We start from the raw sequence: 20269 nt of genomic DNA, 5'->3' as shown, positions 1-20269 counted from the left end.
TAACACAAAGCAGACATGAACATGGAGTCTGCATCTAGAAACCCATATGTAGCCGACATCTACATGGTGGCCCTCAAGCCCCCTTAGTCAGACACCGAAGACTGTCTGCCTTTCTACCACCTGCCTCCTCCAAGATCTTCAGCTGTCCAGCACCAATGTCGTAGATGAGACCGTGAAGCGACAAGCCTCGCTCAGCGATAGCCCTCTTGATAGCAGGATGCTGCTTCAATACATCAATAGACTGCTGAACGTTGAGCTCTGCAACACGAGCTGACCGCGCATCGTCATTCGGCAATTCCTCTAACTCGACTTTGTTCTGACGACGGAGCCTATGTGGGTCCATGTCAGTAGCATTCAAGCATCCTGATCCTGCGAACACCTGTTCGCGCCACTACCTCCACTTCAAACCACGCTTGCAGGAGAAAGGAAGACAAACTCACTCTCGGACCGGATGTAACCATGTATTCAGCGTCGTGCCCAAATCCGCATCGCTCAACGCTGCATTTGCACCTCCGCATTTTGTATGCCCGCATACCACGACTCTATTGACTTTCAGATGTGTGACCGCATATTCGACTACACTAGCAGCATTCAGATCATCCGCATGCACCGTATTCGCGATATTGCGATGGACAAATATCTCTCCCGGCTTGCAGTGACACACAGTCGTTTCTGGGATGCGGCTATCTGCGCAGCCGATCCACAGAATCTCAGGTGCCTGGCCTTGGGCGAGGAGCGTGAAGGCGTTGGGATCGCATGCGGTAGTGCGTTTTTGGTAGGCGAGGTTGCCAGCTAGGATGTGGTCGAGGGGATCTGTGGTAAAGTGGACTGATTAGTGGTGTCATATTTGCGGATGGTGGTGTGAGATTTGCATGCTGGTAAGGCCCGTAAGGGACTGATCCTTGTGTGGAGGATCTGCGCTAGGGTGACGCGACAGAGATGGGTGCATGTATAAAGTCTGAGTTGAACCATAGAGTTTGAAAGCTCTTGATGCCTCTTTTGCACGTATCTCGGTTGCGCATGCGAAATCTGGAAGATACGGAAGTTTTTAGAGAAAAAGTACATACCGGTGTAGTCTCCCATTTTGAGTTGTGCAAGCGGTTGGCGGCTCTATACCCGGAACCTTCTATATTTAACACGAAATCTATGTCGAGCCTTCTCGATGTTTTTTTTATGGAAGATATTTATACAAAGAAGCAAGAGAAGGAATTGACTACGGGATGTGAACCAATGTTGCCTTCAATCATCGCAGACGTATGACCCCCCTTCTCCGGCTGACCCAGGTCGCACGCGAGCGTATGGTGAGCGAATGCTCTCGCGGCATGCGACACTATCTGGATACGCCCCCTCTTTCATTATCTAGCTGGCCTCTAATCGCAACTCTCACGAACGTCAGAACCATATAGAGGCGCCATATTGAGCAGGCATGGGTAAGATGCGCAAGAAGAGAGCGGTATCCGGGTACCGAACTAAACTTCCTATTCAATCTTACTCCACACAATGTCTTTCAGAACGTGTGAATTTCTCATCTACAGCGGCCAGCGGCACCTCACTTTCCTCCAAACAAACATCGTACTGATTAGGCTCCATGCATCTGCCGCCAAAACACCCAGCCCGCCGAGAAACGCCTACATGCAGTGAAGCACTATGAAGCAATTTTACGGGCTTAGTCGTGCTCAGCATCACCGTTTCCTTATTTAAACCCGATCGAAGCCGCACCTTGTCCTACCGTCAAGCTCTCAGCATGCCTTTTAGCCTTCTTGGATCCATCTGCTAGAGTCCATTTCGAATGGTTGAAAGATGTCATGCTCCTTCCCCTCGAATCTGAGGACATGATGCACAGAGGAATCAGCCGCGGCAATGTCAGCGCATACAAAAGCCCGTCACTACATCAAAGAGAGAAACTCAACATCTTCTTAGAGCAGGGTACTTCTTCCTACTACAATAAAGCGTAATAAGATTTATGTAAATATCAATTAGGAATCTAGAAGTCTACAATACTATTAGTCTTTGTAAGTTTCTTTGTTAGAAGCTATTGTAAGCTTCAAGGTAAAGCTTATTATCTCTATACATGTTCGGCTTTTCCCTTGTGTACAGTGCCGTCAGCCACGTGCTCAACGCTTGAATATTGTGAGGCTCTTATCGCAGTTGGGACATTTATCATCCACTGTTCGAGAGACCTAAGGGTCATAAGCTGCAGGTCAGGTCGAATTTCATGTCAGCTCTACTTCAAATGTGAAAATACAAGTTATCCTCCATCTAGAATATGAAATATCTCGGTCGCCTAAATGGGGCGCGAACGCCAAGTAAGTCGTGACACGAGATGACGGTACTAAGAAGGTTGAGGATGTAGACTCGTTGAAAGTAACAGGTAGTAAGCATACACAAACCCGACCCATACCTGAGTCGTGCGGTGTCATAGAACTAGTAAGATATCTAAGTGTACAGTCCCTTGCGTACACGTATAAACTCCAAACACACCCTATCGCTCGTACAGTCAAAAAGCAAGCGCTCTTTTGTAGGCTCATCAACGCCATTCTGTAAAACAATATCTTGCAAGCACATTACACCTAGCCACCACCTTCAGCGACGGCCTTAAGTAGCCCCACAATGTAATTCCTCAGAGTAAGATTATGACTGGCCGTGAAGGCAATCTGGTCTCGCAGGGGAGCGAAGATACGGGGCACCCATCCGGCGTTCTTCGCCTCTTCTTCCTCCTTCTCTTCGTTCTCTCGTCTTTGCTCCGCTGCCGCATCACTGAGACGTGGCTTCTTGGCACCAGCTGTGGCTCGTCTCGCGGCTTCGGGACTACCTTCGCTGGCACTGAACGTCCGCTTGTGAACCGGAGATGATGGAGAAGTGACATCGATGACAGAAGTCGGTGGCGGGATCTTGTTGAGTTGGCGAGCGAGGTTACGAAGGACAAGAACGGCGGACAAAGGAAGACCAGCGGCGTCGTTGGTATCATCAGTCGCAGTGTTGTAGTAGCGGAAGTTGGGTGCTGCTTGCGCTCCTGCTGCATCATCTCGACCTCCGCCGTATCTACTCGCAGAAGTGTTCGACGAACTTTGGTGTCGTCCGCCCATGCCCAAGCTGCCTAGTCCAGCAGGCTGTGCAGATTGAGGCTGGGAATTTTCATGCCGTCCTTGTGTAGATGAAGTCAAGGGCCGTGACTCCGAAGGCGTGCGGTTGTGTTTTGCATGTATGGCATGCTTGATGCTGGTATCAGGCAAATGCGTCTTGACATGTTGTCCAGCTTCGAACGCAGATTCTGTGCCGTCAGGCGAAAATCGTGTGCAGCCACCCCAGTGACAGTAGTATTTCGTCGCCGCGGTGGCAGAACCGTTCTCGATCTCCATAATGTCCTTGATGTCTAGCTTGGGCTCGAGCAACCACTGTCCGGTCTCCTGGTCGCGAGGAACTTGGAGATGGACACTGACAACGTGCTCCCACATGGAGCGAGCACCGGAAGCGAACTCGCCGCACTCGATGTTCGCAGTCGAATGTTTCGAGTCAGCATGTCCGTTGAGCAGGCTCGGCGGATGCCAGCAGCATCGCATGTACGGCCTCTTGGTGCTTGGGTCGACTGGTACGGATCGTGGCCGTATACCTCTTATGGTATACTTTGGCTGCCCACCCACGGTCAACACCTGAGCGGAAGCACCGCCAAACGTCGTTGAGACGTTGGTGATGAAGTCCTTTGCTGGCATAAGCGCTTTGAAGTTGGCTGGGTTGTTCGTCATGTGCTCCGAGAAGGCGGCGTTGTATGCTGACCACAACTGGATCTGTGTGATCTCGCCTGTTGTGTCCTCTTCGAAACACGTCTTCAGCCACTGTGAACTCCGTTCTGGCTCATCGAGAGTCACTAGATGATCTATGATAGCAGACGACAGCTTCGGCGCATTCTCTGGCGGCGCGGAGGTCTTCGCAGTCTTCGCGGTACTTCTTCGTTCCTCGTAGGCTACCGCACCGTACTGTAGTAGTCGGACTAGCTGCTTTATCACACCTTCGATGTCAACTTCGTGTACAAGCTTCTCGACGTTATCAGGGAATCCAGTGAACAGATAGAGGAAGTCCAGGCATGCTATGCGGAGGTCTTCATCTTCTACCAACAGCCAGTCGCATATCGACTTGAGAGTCTTGATTGGCACGTCCGAAAGCTTGTTGGTAGCCTCCAGGTTCATTGCTATCCGCGCAAGTGCTCTCAACGATGTGATGATGCGGCCACGGTCGTCTGAGTCGACTTGGGCCAGCAAAGAGCGGTAGAGCGGGCTTTGCGAGTCCAATATCCAATACTTGGTCAGCTGCTCGGCGATCTCCAGGGCGTAGTGTTGCAGCTCCACAATAGTAGAGTGGTGTGGTAGATTGAGTGCGATGGTAATCATGTCTTGGATGGTTGGCACAGAGGCAGCGAAAATGGCATTCTCCTTCAGCATCACCATGTTCCTGATAATCAGCGCAGCCTCGTTGATCATGTTGAGGGCCTTTGCGGACTGCTCCGGCAGGAGGTTATCTTGCATATCGAGCATGCGGAGAGACTTGATGCGCTGTAGCAGGTCGCGGGTACCAGAAAGTCCGTTCAGTGTCTGCGGCTGATTGAATTCCTCCTCGACATAGGATATGTCCCAGTTCACGTCATAGAACAATGCGGAAACATCGATGACCTTGGCAATAAGCGCCTCTGCGAGCCCTGGGAACTGATCGAAGCGGTACTTGTCCCCCCGCTCGTGCGAGATCTTGACCAGATGGTGTAGCGCGTATGCCTCCTCCTCCGGCTCCTTGGAACGCAGCGCATTCAGGGCACGAATGTAGATGCTGGGTCCCGGGAAACCGGTACCAGGCAGCATCATGCCCTTGAGCGGCACTGGCCTGTTCTTCTTGTTGAGGATGTACTTCTTGCGCGACTGTATGTACGTATCGAGGGAGTTTGACGGGGTAACGACGGGCTTCATGGTGGCTGGTACGGCGGTTCGCGGCTCGTAGTTCGCGATCGTCATGGCTGCTCCACTCGTGCCATAGCCATTTGCTTGCGACGAGGTCAGATGGCCTGTCGACTGGCGCGTCTGTCGCGTTGAAGACTCGGGCTGGAAGAGTACGCGCTGCGGCGGTGCATGGCGGAGGGACCTTGTTGACCGACCAACGCTACCAGGGTCATCCACATCCATCTTGTCGTCTTTTGGTGTCTTTTCGACGTCGTCTTCGTCTTCCGAGTCTTCGTCTCCTCTTAATCGCTCTGCCTCTCGGCTGCTGGGTGGGAAGAAGTTGTCGACGGTTCGGTTTAGGAGGTCTCCGCCCTTGGCAGATACGTTCTCGAGGATCTCGGGCGGCGGCGGTTCGCGCTTGTGGACAGTAGATATCTCGTAGGCGCTAAAGCAAGCATTAGCAGGTGTGAGGCGCAACGGGTTCTTTCACCATTCACATACGCAAGGTTCTTGTAGTAGGCTGTCTTCACCAAAAAGGCCTGGGTTGTGATGCTGGGGCTCTTGGGAAGGAACTCGGTCGCGATTTTGCGCCACGCAAGCTTGTTGTTTTTGGTATCTGAAACCCTATCGTAGCCTCCCTCCTCATTGACGCGTTTGTAGAGCCGCAAAAGGTCGATGTGTCGGCTCCCGACCTTGGGTTCACGGTCCAGAACAGTGCTACACGTCGGGTCAATATGCGCTCATTGCGGTGCCACAAGCAAGAAAACCCACCCGCGCTTTTCGTGGTATTCGGCCAAAGTGTTTAGGAAGTCTTCATATTCTTGGGTGCGCTCGACGGATGATTCCTCCGGTCTGTTTGGGGCCATGTTGCGGCTGTCGCATTCACTCGGGGCTACTCGGAAACGGATCGCGACGCATGCGTGATTTCAGCTGTGTGCCTGGCACAATGGTGGATTTGCTTGTGAATGCGCGGCGCGCGTCGGTCGCGATGATGGATGGGCGAACACCAGAACTCCAGAATGCACCAAGTCCCTCGCGTTGACCCGCACGGGCCACATCATGTGACTGGCCTGGCCGGTTGCAACTTCCCCAGGTCTCATCCCACCGTCTCTCACATTCCTCCAGCATTACGCGAGTGTCTTCGACACGACACAGCTCGTCCACTGTTAGATGGAGCTGATTGATCTCGACTAACAAATAACCAGCACTAACCACGATGCTCTCACTTCCGCTCGCGACCCTGTCAACGGCCCGGGACACCGACGCCAGTGAGCAACAGTTCATCTGGCAAAAAGAGACGAGGGATCTCACTCTCATTATCGACAGCTACGGTTCACGCGATGGCTTCCAGCTTATGAAAGTGGTTCAAGGCTCACAGATTCGGGTACGGTGCATGCACAACTGATGCTTCACCGACTCGAGCTGATAAACTGCTGCAAATAACGTGCTGGCTAACCGATCTTTCACAGCAAACTATCGAGATTGAGAGACTGATCAACGAGGGAAACGATATGACTCGTCTGTATCAAGAACGCGGGGTGCAGATACAGACCGACCAGCTCCCCATTACTGCCATTGTACGCTCCCCTCTGCTGGCCATACGATGGCAGCTGGCCAACAACAAGCTCCGGCGTGTCCAAATGAGGTTTAAGTCAGACAAGGACTTCGACACTGTATCTAACTACCTCCTTCAAATCGGCCTGCACATGAGTGGAACGAAAGGAGCTCTGTCCAAGCCGAAGCTAACAGCTCCCTTACCATCGCCAGCACAAGCATCACCCTCCAGATCGAGTCCGAAAGCTATTGCGTCTCCTGAGGAGCCTTCTAACAGATCTCCCGCAGGCAGACTATCGTGTCCTCCATCGCGGCTAGCAGAAATCTCAAGTGGTCCCTATACTAGCCACAGTGCCTCCGCCAATACAAGTTCGCAGCTACAAGGAGGGACATGCCCTCGTCCAGCATCTGCCACTCCAGCCTACGCTAAGGAAGACTTAGACATGTCGGCCTCCTTATCAGGCCCCCTTGCTCCTCCTGTATTGTTCGCCCGGCCTACCTCAGCTACCTCAGATATATTAGGGCGTTCGCATCTTGATATCTCGCCTCCGTCAGATCAGCACATGTCCGCCGTCGAAGGGACCCCTCATTTGTCTACTGAGCGACCAGATACTGCTATGCTCTTCAGCCGCCCTGGCAGCGCCAATCGCCCTGATAGTGCCAACCGTCCCGGCACTGCTAATCGTCCCGATAGCGCTGAGACACCACCGCCTAGACGTGAGCTCCCGTTTCCCCGTCTGTCGTCACCTCGCTCCTCGGGCAGTGACAGTGTGCGACCATCCACTGGTACGATGGGACCACCTCCTCTACCGTCTCGCGCAGCCAGTGGCCGACCCAGTTCTAGCCGAAGCGCAATGAGCAAGGAGATTGAACTTCCCCCCTTACCTCAGCCAACTGTTGTCAGCAAGACCGTACATGGAGACAAAGCAATGCAGCGGCCTCCTCGTACACCAAACCAAGATCACTTTAGTCCTCTGCGCGCGAAGACGTCACCGCACGAAGGTGTCGAGAATCGGTCGCCTTTGACCTTGTCTCCCATGTCATCTCCGCTGTCATTCAAAAAGTTGAGCCCGACTGCTTTACCAACCCCGCTCGGTACACTCAGCAATGCTGCTCAGAATACTCACAATACTGTATTTCAGAGCGCTCCGATTACACCACCTACATCTGTCACTGGCCATCGTAGTGGAACAAACGAGACCGATGGTCTGGCAGCGTATGCAACGCAGTCTGACGAGGAACGCAGAGCATTGCTCAATGAGTTCGTCTTCCGCCACCTAGAGAGCGACGACTTCCTTACTCTCGTTCAAGACATGGAGACAGCATGGGCCAGGGTCGCAATGGGTATGTAATGAAAGGTCTTTTGACCGGCCGGGCATCTGCAATGGAGTACGTGTAGGGACAGCCTCGCTGAAGCTTCGGCAGAAGACATGAGGCGGACTGAAAAGATTTTCAAGTACACTAATCTAGCAGAATGAACACTTCCGAAGTTCTATAGTACCGAGAACACAAATTGACCAATAACATCCTTGTTATGGTGAGATGGCCGAGTTGGTTATGGCGCCAGGTTAAGGTTACCTTAACACATATTCCTGGTCACGAAAGTGGCGCGAGTTCGAGTCTCGCTCTCATCAGCATTCGTCTGCCTTCAGTCAGATACCCCAGGTTTTTTTTGCGCCAAGCAAAGAGTATAACGCTGAAATTTAAGGTCCTTGTTTTTAGAGTTAGTGTTAATTCTGCGTGTATACGTTCATATTATACTTCTTCTATAATTACAGCCCTTCTAAACTTGTTGTCTTCTACTATCGTGCTGACTTTATAATCGTGAGATCATGTCAAGGTGACGTTCAGCTACAAGCGTTATAACTCTAGAAGCATAAGGCTTAGCAGAGGAAAGTACTTTTCTCCTCTCGCTGCAATCGAAATCTATGCCCTACCCTTTCCCTTCCCTTCATATGTAGGGACAGGGGACGAGAAACCACCGAATTCGCTGGGCTCCTCCTCATCATCAGGACTTCCGCCGACAGCACCCTCCACCACATCACTGAAGCCTTCAAAGTCAGTCGCCTCAGACTCGTGGCCCTCGTTCCCACTCTCGTCCTCAAAGTCTTCCCAGAGCTGCTCTGGGTGAATTTCCCTTGAAAGGACAGTTAGTGAAGCGTTGCAGAAAAGGGATTTCGAAGGCTTACTTCAGGTGCTTGATGAAGCCTTTCACACCCTTATTCGGGGTCTGACACACGGGGCATATGACATGAGATGTATGGTCCAAACCATCCTGCTCCAGCGCGCGCCTGATTTGTTTCTCCCGGGTGTGCAAGCCGCCTCGCATGTGCGTTTTCAGTCGGTAAAGGTTGAACTTACGATCTTTGGCAGCCTTATCCATGGTGGGATCAATTTGGCAGCGAGGACAATTCAGGTTGGCCTGCGGCACCACAGAATCGCGCTAGATCTAGTCAGCATATGCGTAGAGTTTGTGAGTGTGAATGAGAGCTACTAACAAGATTATACCATTTCATGAGAAACTCGTGCCTGGCGTCCAGAGTCTGCGCTGAAGTCTCGCCACTGCCGAGCTGTATCTCGACTACGTCTTTGAGACTATACACTTCTGATCAGTATGGAAAGTTCTTTTTGTTCACAGAGGATAGATAACTTACCCAGCCCAGCATTCTGGCTCTTCTCGAGAATGCATGTTCTGCTGCTCCATGAAACCCGGATCAAGTCCTTCTGTTTCCTCCTCATCGGGCACAGCTTCGACAATGCTTTGTATGGCGAGTACGGCTGTCTCTGAAGCTTCAAGACCGGTGACGTCTAACTCACTGGCGTTGCGCGGCTGGTAACCAGTGCCATCACGTGAACTGAGGATGGCTTTACGAGATTGCTTTTGGCTCTCGGACAGAACAGCGCTGTGCTTTGAACGTAGCTCTTCCATCATCTCCTTGCGGATTGTCAGACGCAAAGCTCTGTAAAGTGCTTTCCTTGCCTTAAGCTGATCGTCAATCCTCTGAGTGAACTCCGTAAGGTGGTAAGTAGTTGCCAGAGCTTTGTACTTGGCGCCATCGTTGCCTAGGAACCCAAGAGGTATCTTCTCCATTTCCGGTATCTCGCCGTTGACTTGCATTTCCTCAAGTTTTTTGCCAACTTCCGTGTACAAGTCCTTTAGTTCCTGCTCCTTTGCAATGTACTCATCGTGGTTGTGCAGTCTATCTCTTACTTGTTCATTGAGAACTTGTCCGAGTGATGCATCGTCGTAGTTATCTGTTTGCTGGTAGCGTGCGAGATTGGCTTGAGAAAAATATTTGCGTATCTCCTCGCGACTCATGGTCTCATCCCCACCTTGCCGGAAATGCTGCATGTCAAGATCGCCGAAGCCCACATTATCGTAGAAGAATAGACTGTTCGCATTTGCCACATGAAACGCCAAGTCTTTTGCTTTCTCGGTGCCGTGTTCTCGACGAGTTTCAACGATCGCTGTACGTCGAAGAGAATAATAGGTGTTTCGTTCGAGGAGGCCGACGCCGGTGCAAAGTTGCTGGAGTTTGGGGTTCAGGGCGCTCGATAGCATTTCCTTATCTGGATGCAAATTACCGGCCTGATCTGCTTGCACAAAGACCTGTCCCATGTTATTAACGGGCCACTGGGAAAGGGGTTTTGGTTGTCGCTCACAGCCTGTTGGTTGATATCATCATGCTTCTTCAAAAAAACATCCGATGGCTTGCGGGTAAGAATTTCCTATTGAACGAATAGTCAGTTTATGCTCTGCGTATCTCGTTTACAGACAGGACGCACCTCCAAGGTTTGGACGAACAGGCCACGCTGGCAGGCGATGCCGAGCAGTATGAGTGCAAGGTCAAACTCGAGGCGTTCGTTGGTCGATGGCAGGAAGCTGTTGTCAGGAACCAGATTAGCAAATGTGCATCGTGAGTTGCTCTGCGTATGATAATACTGACATAAATGTTCGTTTCGCATCGCTGGTCATCGCATGATCCTTGTGTGGGTTCCGATACCCTTTGTGATATCGAAATGTGATGCGCACGGCAATGCCCACTTTCATGTTGACAAACTCAACATCTGACCACCGAAGTGTCGCGCTCAACTTGCAGAACCGGCCGGAAACTCCTTTCGAGATTGTTAGTGCCCACTACTAGACTTTTGAGATGGCAAAGCATACCTAGAGGCTCTCCCTTTGCGTAACCTTGGCCGACAGTGAAAGAGGCAGGCCTCACGGCGGTCAGCCACACGAGTAGCAACGCAGCCCAGTGTTGCTTGAGATTGTCCAGTCCGTAACGCTGGTTACAAATGTAGTCGAAGATGAGGACGAGCTCGCAGTCGCTCAAGTTGTTCTTCTTCCATGAGCGAGTGCTCAAGGACTCTTGGACAGAAAGCTGGTGTATGTGCCGCGCCACTTCGGTGTGCCACTTTTGCCAAAGGAGGTGGAAATTTTCAACAAGTACTGCGGCCCACCAGTAAATGCTGTGTTTGTATCCTGGAGAAAGTGTGTCAGCATCAAGACAAAGGCCTTTAAATCTCAAGATGTGTACTCACCCCACAACGTAGAAGCCTTTATATTCTCCTCAAATCTGCCTTGAGTAATGTTGGTCACCCCCTCCAGAAACTGCTTCGTGCGAGCAGTGAACATCTGAGAGTTCCAGATCTGTTCGACATCGGTCTCGCCATAACATGACTTGACGAAAGCTTCGAAGTACGCCCTGACCTGCTCTCTTCTCTTTCCTACAGAAGGCAATCAGCGAAAGTACTTTCTTGGAGCGGAGCAACGACAGCGTATGGCGCTGTAATACGATATATCCCTCAGGATATACAAGAAGAACGTGAGGCACTTACTGGTTTTGGGGGCGGAGCCGTCAAAGTATTTCGAGTCTTCTGCGTTCTTGCGAATCGCCGCCATCTTCTTTTCGTTTGCGGCCAGCGCGGCGAAGCCGAGATGAACTCGGTCCGACACCTTCTTCGCTGGTGGAGGCTGCGCCATAATTGATCGTGTAGTATCAGGTGAGATTTTGTCGGTCGTGGTAGGTGTAACAAGCAAAGAGCAGCGGAGAAGATGGTCAGAGGTGAGAGACGCAGCGGACCCATTTTTTCTGCCTACGCCAACAAGAAGATGCAAACGCCCGATAAATCCGAATATGTGCTTCTCACGAGGATGTATGCGTGACGTATGACTGCGCCCGAGTATTACCGTTCTAATTAATTGCATCCTACGTGCAGTGCGACATCACTGTTGGTGACCTATGCATCACCACCATATTTGACGTGAATCATCACCCACTACTACTCTCCGTCCCCGAGAAGCAGCACTGGCAGTTGCAAGAGGTAATAGAGAAACAACTTCTCTCACCTGGGGCACGCCCTCCGCCACTGCGCCAGACCAGAATTGCAAATCCCAAATTCGCACCCACAGCTTCTAACAACATTTTGAGCACTCTTTGGGTCGCTGCTCTTTGATCTCGCGTCAATTCAAAGCACAAGGTAGATATCTCGCAGTGCTCTCCATGTATGACAGCGCCAATTCATGAAAAGGGCTTTCCAACATGGCAACGCATGTTGAAGACGAGGCGGACCGCCCTGAGGCGCTTTCAACGCAAAACACTGATATACCCACTGGTACCACAGACCAGGAGTCGCCACCGTCTACACAAGCGTCATTCACGCCAGTCAGAAAGACCACAAATCGTCGCAGAGTTAGCAGAGAAGCGCCACTGAAGGCGGGCAAAGCGAACGATGCCACATCTTTCATCAACAAGGATAACCCAGAGGCAACCATTGCAGCGTACTGCGGCTGCGATGATGTGGGAATTTTTCGTCGATTCTACACAAGTGCCCTGGTTCTACCGTACTATGTCAAGAGCCTTAAGTACCGCGGCTACGGGCGCCGGACAGTGCTGTCGCTACTGGGGGACCTTCCGTACGATCAATACTGGGCGTCAGATGAGGACCCGGAAGAGGTATATCCCCTCACAGATACAGAGAAGCGCGGCTCAAACTTCAACTATGGCATGGGCTTGATTCTATGGCAAATGCTCCGCGGGATCAGGAAAGGCCTTTCTCCCAGCTCCCCAAAGCTCGACGAGGGGGATTTCACCCGTCAGACAGGGCGCTTATTACCACAAGCGTCGCCGCTGAACCCAGAGGAGACACCATCATTCGGTCCATTCGCTGGCGAATGTGAAGTAGAGGCATTGAACAGATGCCTTTGCTTGCTGCAGCATGTTAAGTACACGACAAGCAAGTCACAGTGGGAGAAGCGATTCTTCAGTGCGACACGATGGGACGCTTCGAAACGAATTTTGGGTGACTACGCGCCTGATTGGATGCGTACCATCGATTCGGTTGATGCGCTTGAAGCGCCAGACGAGTTTATGGGGTCGTCCGTGGTTGAAGAGACAAAAATTGTGACTGTTTTCTGGAAACAAGCCTCCAAGCACAAGAGAAACGCAGCTTACGTGGAAAAGCTCAGGGAAGAAGACATCCTATTGGAAGTGCCAAAGTCGGCGGAGATCACATTTACGGCTTCGATGCTAGGCCCTGAGGTCCGCGACCGAATTCGCGAGGCCTTCAAGTTACACCAGTACGAGGGTCAGCTTGAACAACTTACCCTGATGATGGGCAACGAAGGGATGCCCGCCCTTAATGCTGATTGGGAGACTGTCTTCAAAACCCTACAGCAGCACGCAGATGCTACGTTCTCATGCCTGCTTCGAGAGCGAGACGATGGGGAGAGCCCATGGGAGTATGGTGGGCCACCTGCCACTTTACGCGACTTCCTAGAGGTCAAGCAAGACGATGTCGCCCCAAAGCAACCGCAATCATCTGAGCAGACCGAGCGAGTGCAGCGCCAAATCTTTCAGCTGACGGTCCCGAAGCTAGAAAGTACTTTTGAGCCACTCAAATTGTTTGGCAACGACAAGGAAAGACTGAAAAAGGCCTATGGGGGGTTCGACGTGAGCCTTATAGAAGATCGGCAGAACTGGCAACTGAAGTTTTTGCCCCGACTGTGTGGTACTGAACAAGTGCGTTACGTTGAGGACGACATGTTGAAATCGTTCCGAAAATACAGCGAGAGCCGCCAAATGGCGCTCAAGGCCGCCCATATGGACGGCGTGATGCAGGCTGTAGACCTGGAGCAGGCCGAAGACGATATTGGAGATGCAGAAAAAGAGCTTTTCGAGGCCGGACGCAAGCGCTACTACGCATATCAGACGGCCATCGGAGGAGTGGCATCAAGCGCAGGACCTCCGATCAAGACATCAGCGTGCGCACTACGGATGGAACTGGTTAAAGGAAGCACTGAAGAGCAGTACACATACACTCAGTATTCCAAAGAACAAGTGGATCGACACCCGAAACCATATCAAGTGAATGGAGCGGCATGGGGCATGTCGACACTGTTTGGCGAAATTCCTTTCAACGATGAGGTGTCGCCTCAAGTCCGATCTGCCGCTAGGAAGCTGGGACGCTTGCCAGTCCCAGGACTGCTGTATCTCGATCAAACTGGGATAGGAAAGTCGGTACAATCATTGCAAGTTGCACTCGGTCTCGGAAGGCCTTTCGCAAGAACCACCGCCAGTGGCAAATTCACATACAAGCCTATGAAACTTCTTGTCCCACAGAACCTTATAAGACAGTGGGCCCGCGAGATCTTGTTCTACTGGAAAGTGTTCACGCTCATTATTTCATACGACGACGGAGGAATGGAGCCATACCTTGCTGAACATGTCGTATCTTCAACGGCGGTTCGATCTTGGCCGAACAAGAAACTGTGGCCAAAGAAATACCAATACATGTTTGATAAACATGATCCTCGAAACGCCAGAACAATCGTGCTGACCACACCGGAGACCAATGTAGAGCGTTCACTGGTAAAGGAAGAGATCATACACCCAGCCAAGTCTTTTGACCCGCCCAAATTCGATAAAGGCGGCAAGGAGATTTTCGAAAGGGACGAGAGAATAGAGTTCAGATACCACTCCCGATTCGCTGGTGTCTACGCCGCGGTCTTCATTGACGAGTCGACCAAAGTGAAAACCCCGGGCAGCAAGCGACACATGGCCGTTAAGTTACTCAAGGCTCGGCGCTGGATTTTTATGACTGCAACGGCCATGGTCAATCAAGGGACGGTAAGTGGCGCAGAAACCTCTTTCTAGAAATGCGCAGGCTGACCTTAACAGTGTATCTTGGGCCCATTGGACATTATTTGGCAAACAATCCAGGACATTCTTGCAAAGGAGAGCAAGGAAGTGCGCGCATGGTTTGACAAGCATGTCGGCAGTTTATCTGTGTACACCGAGGCAGCCACGCTGGAGAAAGATGACATTCGTCGACTAGCACTGTTGAACCCTTACTCAGCGAAAATTCTACTTCAGTCTGAAAACCGGCCGATGATTGCAAAGTACTATCCTCAAATTGAGGAGCTTTGTGTTCTTCGGCGCACGACCGCATCTCGGATACCCAGGGACGAAGCTGGAAAGGACTTTTACAACCTCAGGGACCTCATCAAGCCGCATCATATGTTAACGAGACAAGTCAAGCGCAATGCAGGCGAGGAGGCTGAGTTTCAATGGCTGCATCGAGATGCCGCACAGTAAGCTATTTTGGTTTCCAGCGGAGCTCGTTGCTAATTCAGTTACAGGCGGTTCCTTGAAGCGAAGTCGAGCCCTGAAAAGGCAAAGTCTGAAGCAGCGTCAAGTCTTGCCGACGAGAAAGTAGTTTACGGCACGGCTGAGATGAGGGAGCTCATCATAATTACAGGATCTACGCAAGCTGCGAAATTCAACTTGATATGCTCTGAGCTTGAGTCAGACACGCTAGTGAACAGCCTCGATGAGCATCGTTTACATGGGTGGAACGCCTTCAATGTGGTCAAGTTCATGTGCCGTGCCATGAAAACGACACCTCCTAAGGTAAGCTGCTGAAGAAGCGATTAACGCGAATCATTGTTAACCTGGTTCACAGACGGCTTACGGTTATGCTGAATTCATGATGCAAGGATCTCCTATGCTCCGCGGACTTGTGCACGAAGTCCTTAAGCACGTCAAAGAAAAGCGTCCAGGCAAGATTCTGATTACTGAGGATATCCCACTTCTGGCATGGTGGTGGGAAATGACATTGAACCTCCTTGGCTTTAAGACGGTCACTTTTCACAGTGCCTTGACAGCCTCCGAACGTGACAAGACTATCCAGAGGTTCAATGACCCCAAGGATGATCTCCAAGCTATGGTTCTCCCTTACGATGTAGGTGCGCTCGGTTTAAACTGCCAGGGGGATTGCTCCAAGGTTATTGTGATGTCCTGCGCAAAGAACCATGGCACTGAGACGCAAGCTGTGTTCCGGCCTGTGAGAGTAAGTCGCTACGAAAAGTGCTTTTTCCCATTGAGCTCTACTGACTGTATCTAGGTGAACTCACCTCGCGAGGTAGAGATCATCAAAATGTTTGTGAAAGATTCAATCTGCGGGTATCGCGAGAGCAAGAAGAGTGACAAGTACGTTGTTGAGCTGGCGACGAGGGCACAAGACCCTGAGATCCGAGCTCTCGCGGTGGAAATGCTCAATGAGTACCACAAAGAGGTTCAATCGGCCCAAAAGGACCCCGAGAACGCAGAGTTGATGGGCTTGTTGGGCAAGGAACGTGATGCAAGCCTCAAACGACGGCGTGAGATACAGGAGGAGGCGCGAGCAGCAAACACGACGGTTCCAGAGAGCACGCAAGCACACATCGATCTAAGCAACATTGTGGGATCGAAGCGAGAGAGAAAACGTCCCGAGCGCTTCGGGGATGTTAAATGGTCTGATAGCGGCAAGCGTCTTGGCACCGTGTCCGAAACAGAACGACGAGCTGCCGAAGGATTGTTTGAGGACGAGGACGAGGAAGATGGAAAGAGCTTTCCAGAGACCCACAAGTATGATCCGTGGAAAGAGGTTAACTGGGACACTGATGACGACGACGTCTCTGACTACGAAGGCACCGATGTCAACGATTCAGATATCGAGGAAGAGATCAGGGAACGGCCGTTGACTGACAAGCAGCAAGCCAAGACTGAGGCCAAGGCCGCCAGAATGTCGAAGCCAAAGGTGGATGAAGCAGCACGTCAGCTGGCGATCAAGCTGCTCGACGACTTCAACCGCGTCTACACAGATGACGATCTTGACGAGGACGTGCACCTGACCAGAGCTTTGCGATTGATTCATGCAAAGAAAGTGGGCCTTGCATTTGACGACGTACCTAGTGTGCATATTATGGTACGTGCCCAAAAAGTCCTTTTTGGAAAACTCGCATGCTAACAATACCAGTACACGAGATTCTCTGGCGACATGCTAGAGGCTATCAAGAAGAAGTCCAAGTTGGAGAACAAGTCCAAGCCTCTACTAAAACATATCTTGAGTGGAGGACGCGCACAAGATTTCGTTGCGCCCAAAAGCAACAAGAGGCAATCAGGTGGAGCAGAGTCATCTACTAAGCGGGCCAAGGCAAGGAATCCGTCTGGGAGCGCAGGGTCATCTGGAGCGGCGGGATCGTCTGGGGCGGCGGGATCGCCTGGGAAGTCTGGGAAGCAGAAAGGAAAGGCTCGTGCATCGTGACGCGTCAAAATGGTACGGCAACGGCTAGGTATTTTGCTGATACCCAAGACGGTACCGGTTGAGAAGTCACTGGGAAACAATTCTGAGTATAGATCTGGTCACCTACGGAATCAGACATTAATAGATGACATGGAATTCTCAACTCACGATAAGTACTTGGTCGAATCACAAACACACACACTATGCCCAGTAGGCACTTGCCATTTGTACTCTTGATGGACGCACAATCGCCTCATGCCACCTTGCCACTACTCATACAGAAAGCTCTTTTTGCTGACGGGCCGCGGAGCTACAGTCGCATGTCGGCGTCCTCGTCTTGGTCCTCGTCGTCCATCTGAAGCGCAAGTTGCTTGACCTTTGAAGTACGTTTGCGGGCGCGCTTCCTGTCCTGCTTCTGATAGTCCCTGTAAGTATCACTGTCCTCCTCTTCATCATCCTCAGCGGTGGTTGGGGCGGGACCATCGACATCAACACCATCATCTACAATGTAGTTGGCCCTGGTACTCGCCCTGCGGGGCCGCTTTGTGCCACGAGATATGACCACCTCTTGCTCCTCTTCCTCGCGAGCATCTTCATCTGTGTCCTCGGCCTCCATGTCGTCGTCCTCAAGCAGGTCTGCTCCCGCTCCCGCCGCACGGCCTGATTTGCGCCCGCTTCTGCCGCTCACAGCAGACACAGCCTTGCGCCCACCCCTACCCCTTGTAGCAGACGAGCCTCTGCGCCCACGCTTGACTGGCGACATGCTCCTGCTGGTGGCGACACTGGGGGTTGCCGTAACCTCCGACTGGCTGCGACTGCGCCTTGCCTCCCCGAAACGACTTTCCAGGAAGACTGCCTGGATGATGGCTGCGGATCGGGCAAGTTCAACCGGGAAAGCGTCGTCATTCTGCATTTCCTTGATGGCATTGAGCTTGTCTTGCTCATCGACCTCACCCTCCAATAGGTCATGCTCTGTCAAGTATTCAGTGACGTAGTTGCGAATCGCTTTCTTCTCCACCGTAGAGTATGTAGAAGGCCAAAGTTGGTCGGCTAGGGCGCGATGAGGGAGAGTTGTAGACCAACGAACCAAGCGGTGCTGGATCGCATTGTTGACGACATCCAACTCTTGCAAAAGCGCTTTCCTGTGTTCTTCGGCTTCATGCAACTGCTCCTCACGCTCATTGTCGTCCATGTCTCGCTGCTGAGACTCAGCCAGTGCAGTGGCTCGAGACGCATGGAGCGCCATCTCCATCTGAGCATCGTACTCGGTATCGTAGGCTGGAGGAGAAGGACTGTTGTTGGTCTTGATGCTGATGTCCCAAGCGGCGAAGAACTGGGCAAGCTCGACTGGTGCCTCAATGCGGGGAAGAGTCTGCTTGACGTAACTCCTCAGTGCAGACTCATTCTCGCCTGCCTCGCTCGTCAAGCGTACGTGCTTCATCTCCCTCAAGAGGACGTCGACGAAACGTTGGATAGGCAGCAGAGTGTCCGACAAGTCCTTTCCGCGTGGTTTGGTCCGAAAATTCTCACCTGGTGTGTAGCGCAACTTCTCAACGCATGCGAGGGTGACGGCAGAGACATGCAACTTGGTTGGGGCGATAAGGCGCGACAGCATGGGGACGGTTGCGACCTTGTTGGAGGGATCCAGGAGCGTCTCGATCACTGCCGCATGTGTTTCGTCTGCTGTAGAAAGTACTTCCATGGCCTCCTCATCTTCTGGAGCTTCTGCGCTGGCCGTAGATGGACCCGCGCCTGTGGAGGGACCTGCCGAAGATGCTGAAGCCGTCGGACCAGCTTGGGCGTCGTACCATGCGCGATATCTCGCCAGTAGATCCGGCTTATTACCTCCGACCTTGAGTTTGTGCGAAGCTTCCAGACGTTAGCAAAGTGATGTTTTGCTGATTGATGGAGTACTCACAAAGTTCAGCCTTCATTGCGTCCTTGTTGAGTTTGCCAAAGGCATTGGGATGAAGAGGTCTCGTCGCCATCGTTCCAGAAGCCAAAACTACTTTCTCTAGGGTTGGCCGTGATTGCACAAGTTGGTCGTTGCAGCTTTGGTGTTGTGGCAGACGATGGGCGCACCACTGTTTGTGTGGGCGAAAAGTGGGGCTATATCGGCATGTGACGCTCCAGACAGCCATTGATCCTTCCTTCCCACGCGACACCAAGTGCAATCAGATTGAATTGACTTGTACAAGTCTTCCGAATTCTTTCCAATCTGATATTTGCTCACATTCATTCCACTGCTCTTGTCGTTGTCCGTTTGCACTCTGGTTTTGTGCCATGGCATCCACCAGAATGTTTCTTTGGCCGCGCTGCCATGCCTCAAGACGCCCGCCACGAATGGATAGTTTCAACACTTGCACCTCTGATTCCAGGTTTCCCCCGGCGCCCAGACAAGGAGAAAGCTCTTATTTGTCCCCCAATCCATCCCCGATGTTCGTCCTTTCTGGCCACATTGTGGAATCGCGCATTGTGACAACGGGTTTGGCAGCGTCCTGGTGGGAATCCTGTCAGAGTGTACTGCCAAGTTGTATCCAGTAACGGAAGTACTTGACATTCGATTGCGTGTCCGGCGACGTGGTGTCTGAAGATGGCGTTGGTGATGTAAATTCCAGGAATCAGGTCTGCGCATCCTCGTCGGACATTTACCTACATGTTCGTGCCATGGCTTGCTACCTCTTATATACATGTACAATGTTGCAGTAATGGATGGGCGGAATGCAACGTATGGAAGAAATGGTGGTTGTGTCTTGCCGGATGTTTGATGAAGTGTGGTGGTCAACCCGTTCAAGCTTTCCCTCTTTTGGCATGACCTCGGCATGACGCCGGTAAGCATGTTTTGGCTGGGGTGGTTGACGTGCGATTTGTTTGTATCGTGAGCATGTATACTACAAAATGCGATATCACGTACTGACGACAACGCTTGTAGTTGATTAATGATGGGGAAGTTGGTCATGATGGTTCATGATCCCGCTGTTGTATGTGTATGTGTATATGTGTACATACAAAGGTTGCAATTTCACGTATTCTTTTTATTCTCCAAGGGGGAGGCCCCCTTGAACCCCCATCGCCTGCGGCAGGCGCTGTTGTTGTCTTGCAGACAGCCTACCAGAGGCACGCGGAGAAGGTGTGGTGTTGATATCGGTGATGGGCACTAGCGTCGCGCGGGGTCCCAGAAAGTCCTTTTGTGAGGGTTTTGGTGTGGTATCATGTGTATTGCTATC

General features: G+C 51.8%; 6 protein-coding genes across 6 annotated transcripts; 2 read left to right on the top strand and 4 right to left on the bottom strand.

Moving 5' to 3' along the window:
* Positions 1–73: 73 nt before the first annotated feature.
* Positions 74–1083, bottom strand: AA0111_g1218 (hypothetical protein; the record flags this gene model as incomplete). The annotated part of the gene is made up of 3 exons (XM_028646129.1): positions 74–329; positions 441–828; positions 1068–1083. 3 exons carry the CDS (start codon positions 1081–1083, stop codon positions 74–76), a joined length of 660 nt encoding a protein of 219 aa, XP_028511500.1.
* A 1487-nt stretch (positions 1084–2570) lies between these two features.
* AA0111_g1217 (hypothetical protein) lies at positions 2571–5788 on the bottom strand (the record flags this gene model as incomplete). Its single annotated transcript, XM_028646118.1, has 3 exons — positions 2571–5367; positions 5424–5639; positions 5694–5788. The coding sequence occupies 3 exons, from the start codon at positions 5786–5788 to the stop codon at positions 2571–2573; spliced, it is 3108 nt and encodes a 1035-aa protein (XP_028511495.1).
* A 350-nt stretch (positions 5789–6138) lies between these two features.
* AA0111_g1216 (hypothetical protein) lies at positions 6139–7828 on the top strand (the record flags this gene model as incomplete). The annotated part of the gene is made up of 2 exons (XM_028646107.1): positions 6139–6306; positions 6392–7828. The coding sequence occupies 2 exons, from the start codon at positions 6139–6141 to the stop codon at positions 7826–7828; spliced, it is 1605 nt and encodes a 534-aa protein (XP_028511494.1).
* Positions 7829–8402: 574 nt separating this feature from the next.
* Positions 8403–11460, bottom strand: AA0111_g1215 (hypothetical protein; the record flags this gene model as incomplete). The annotated part of the gene is made up of 10 exons (XM_028646096.1): positions 8403–8613; positions 8666–8919; positions 8975–9071; positions 9131–10086; positions 10140–10205; positions 10263–10359; positions 10424–10592; positions 10645–10959; positions 11019–11204; positions 11316–11460. The coding sequence occupies 10 exons, from the start codon at positions 11458–11460 to the stop codon at positions 8403–8405; spliced, it is 2496 nt and encodes an 831-aa protein (XP_028511493.1).
* A 559-nt stretch (positions 11461–12019) lies between these two features.
* On the top strand, positions 12020–17063 carry AA0111_g1214 (hypothetical protein; the record flags this gene model as incomplete). Its single annotated transcript, XM_028646085.1, has 6 exons — positions 12020–14605; positions 14657–15069; positions 15118–15388; positions 15441–15827; positions 15882–16724; positions 16776–17063. 6 exons carry the CDS (start codon positions 12020–12022, stop codon positions 17061–17063), a joined length of 4788 nt encoding a protein of 1595 aa, XP_028511492.1.
* A 289-nt stretch (positions 17064–17352) lies between these two features.
* Positions 17353–19030, bottom strand: AA0111_g1213 (hypothetical protein; the record flags this gene model as incomplete). The annotated part of the gene is made up of 2 exons (XM_028646074.1): positions 17353–18911; positions 18961–19030. The coding sequence occupies 2 exons, from the start codon at positions 19028–19030 to the stop codon at positions 17353–17355; spliced, it is 1629 nt and encodes a 542-aa protein (XP_028511499.1).
* Between the last annotated feature and the right edge of the window lie 1239 nt (positions 19031–20269).

This window comes from Alternaria arborescens (assembly GCF_004154835.1).
Source record: "Alternaria arborescens strain FERA 675 chromosome Unknown contig_2, whole genome shotgun sequence".
In the NCBI taxonomy this organism is placed as follows: domain Eukaryota; kingdom Fungi; phylum Ascomycota; class Dothideomycetes; order Pleosporales; family Pleosporaceae; genus Alternaria; species Alternaria arborescens.
This window is presented reverse-complemented; position numbering and strand designations above follow the sequence as displayed.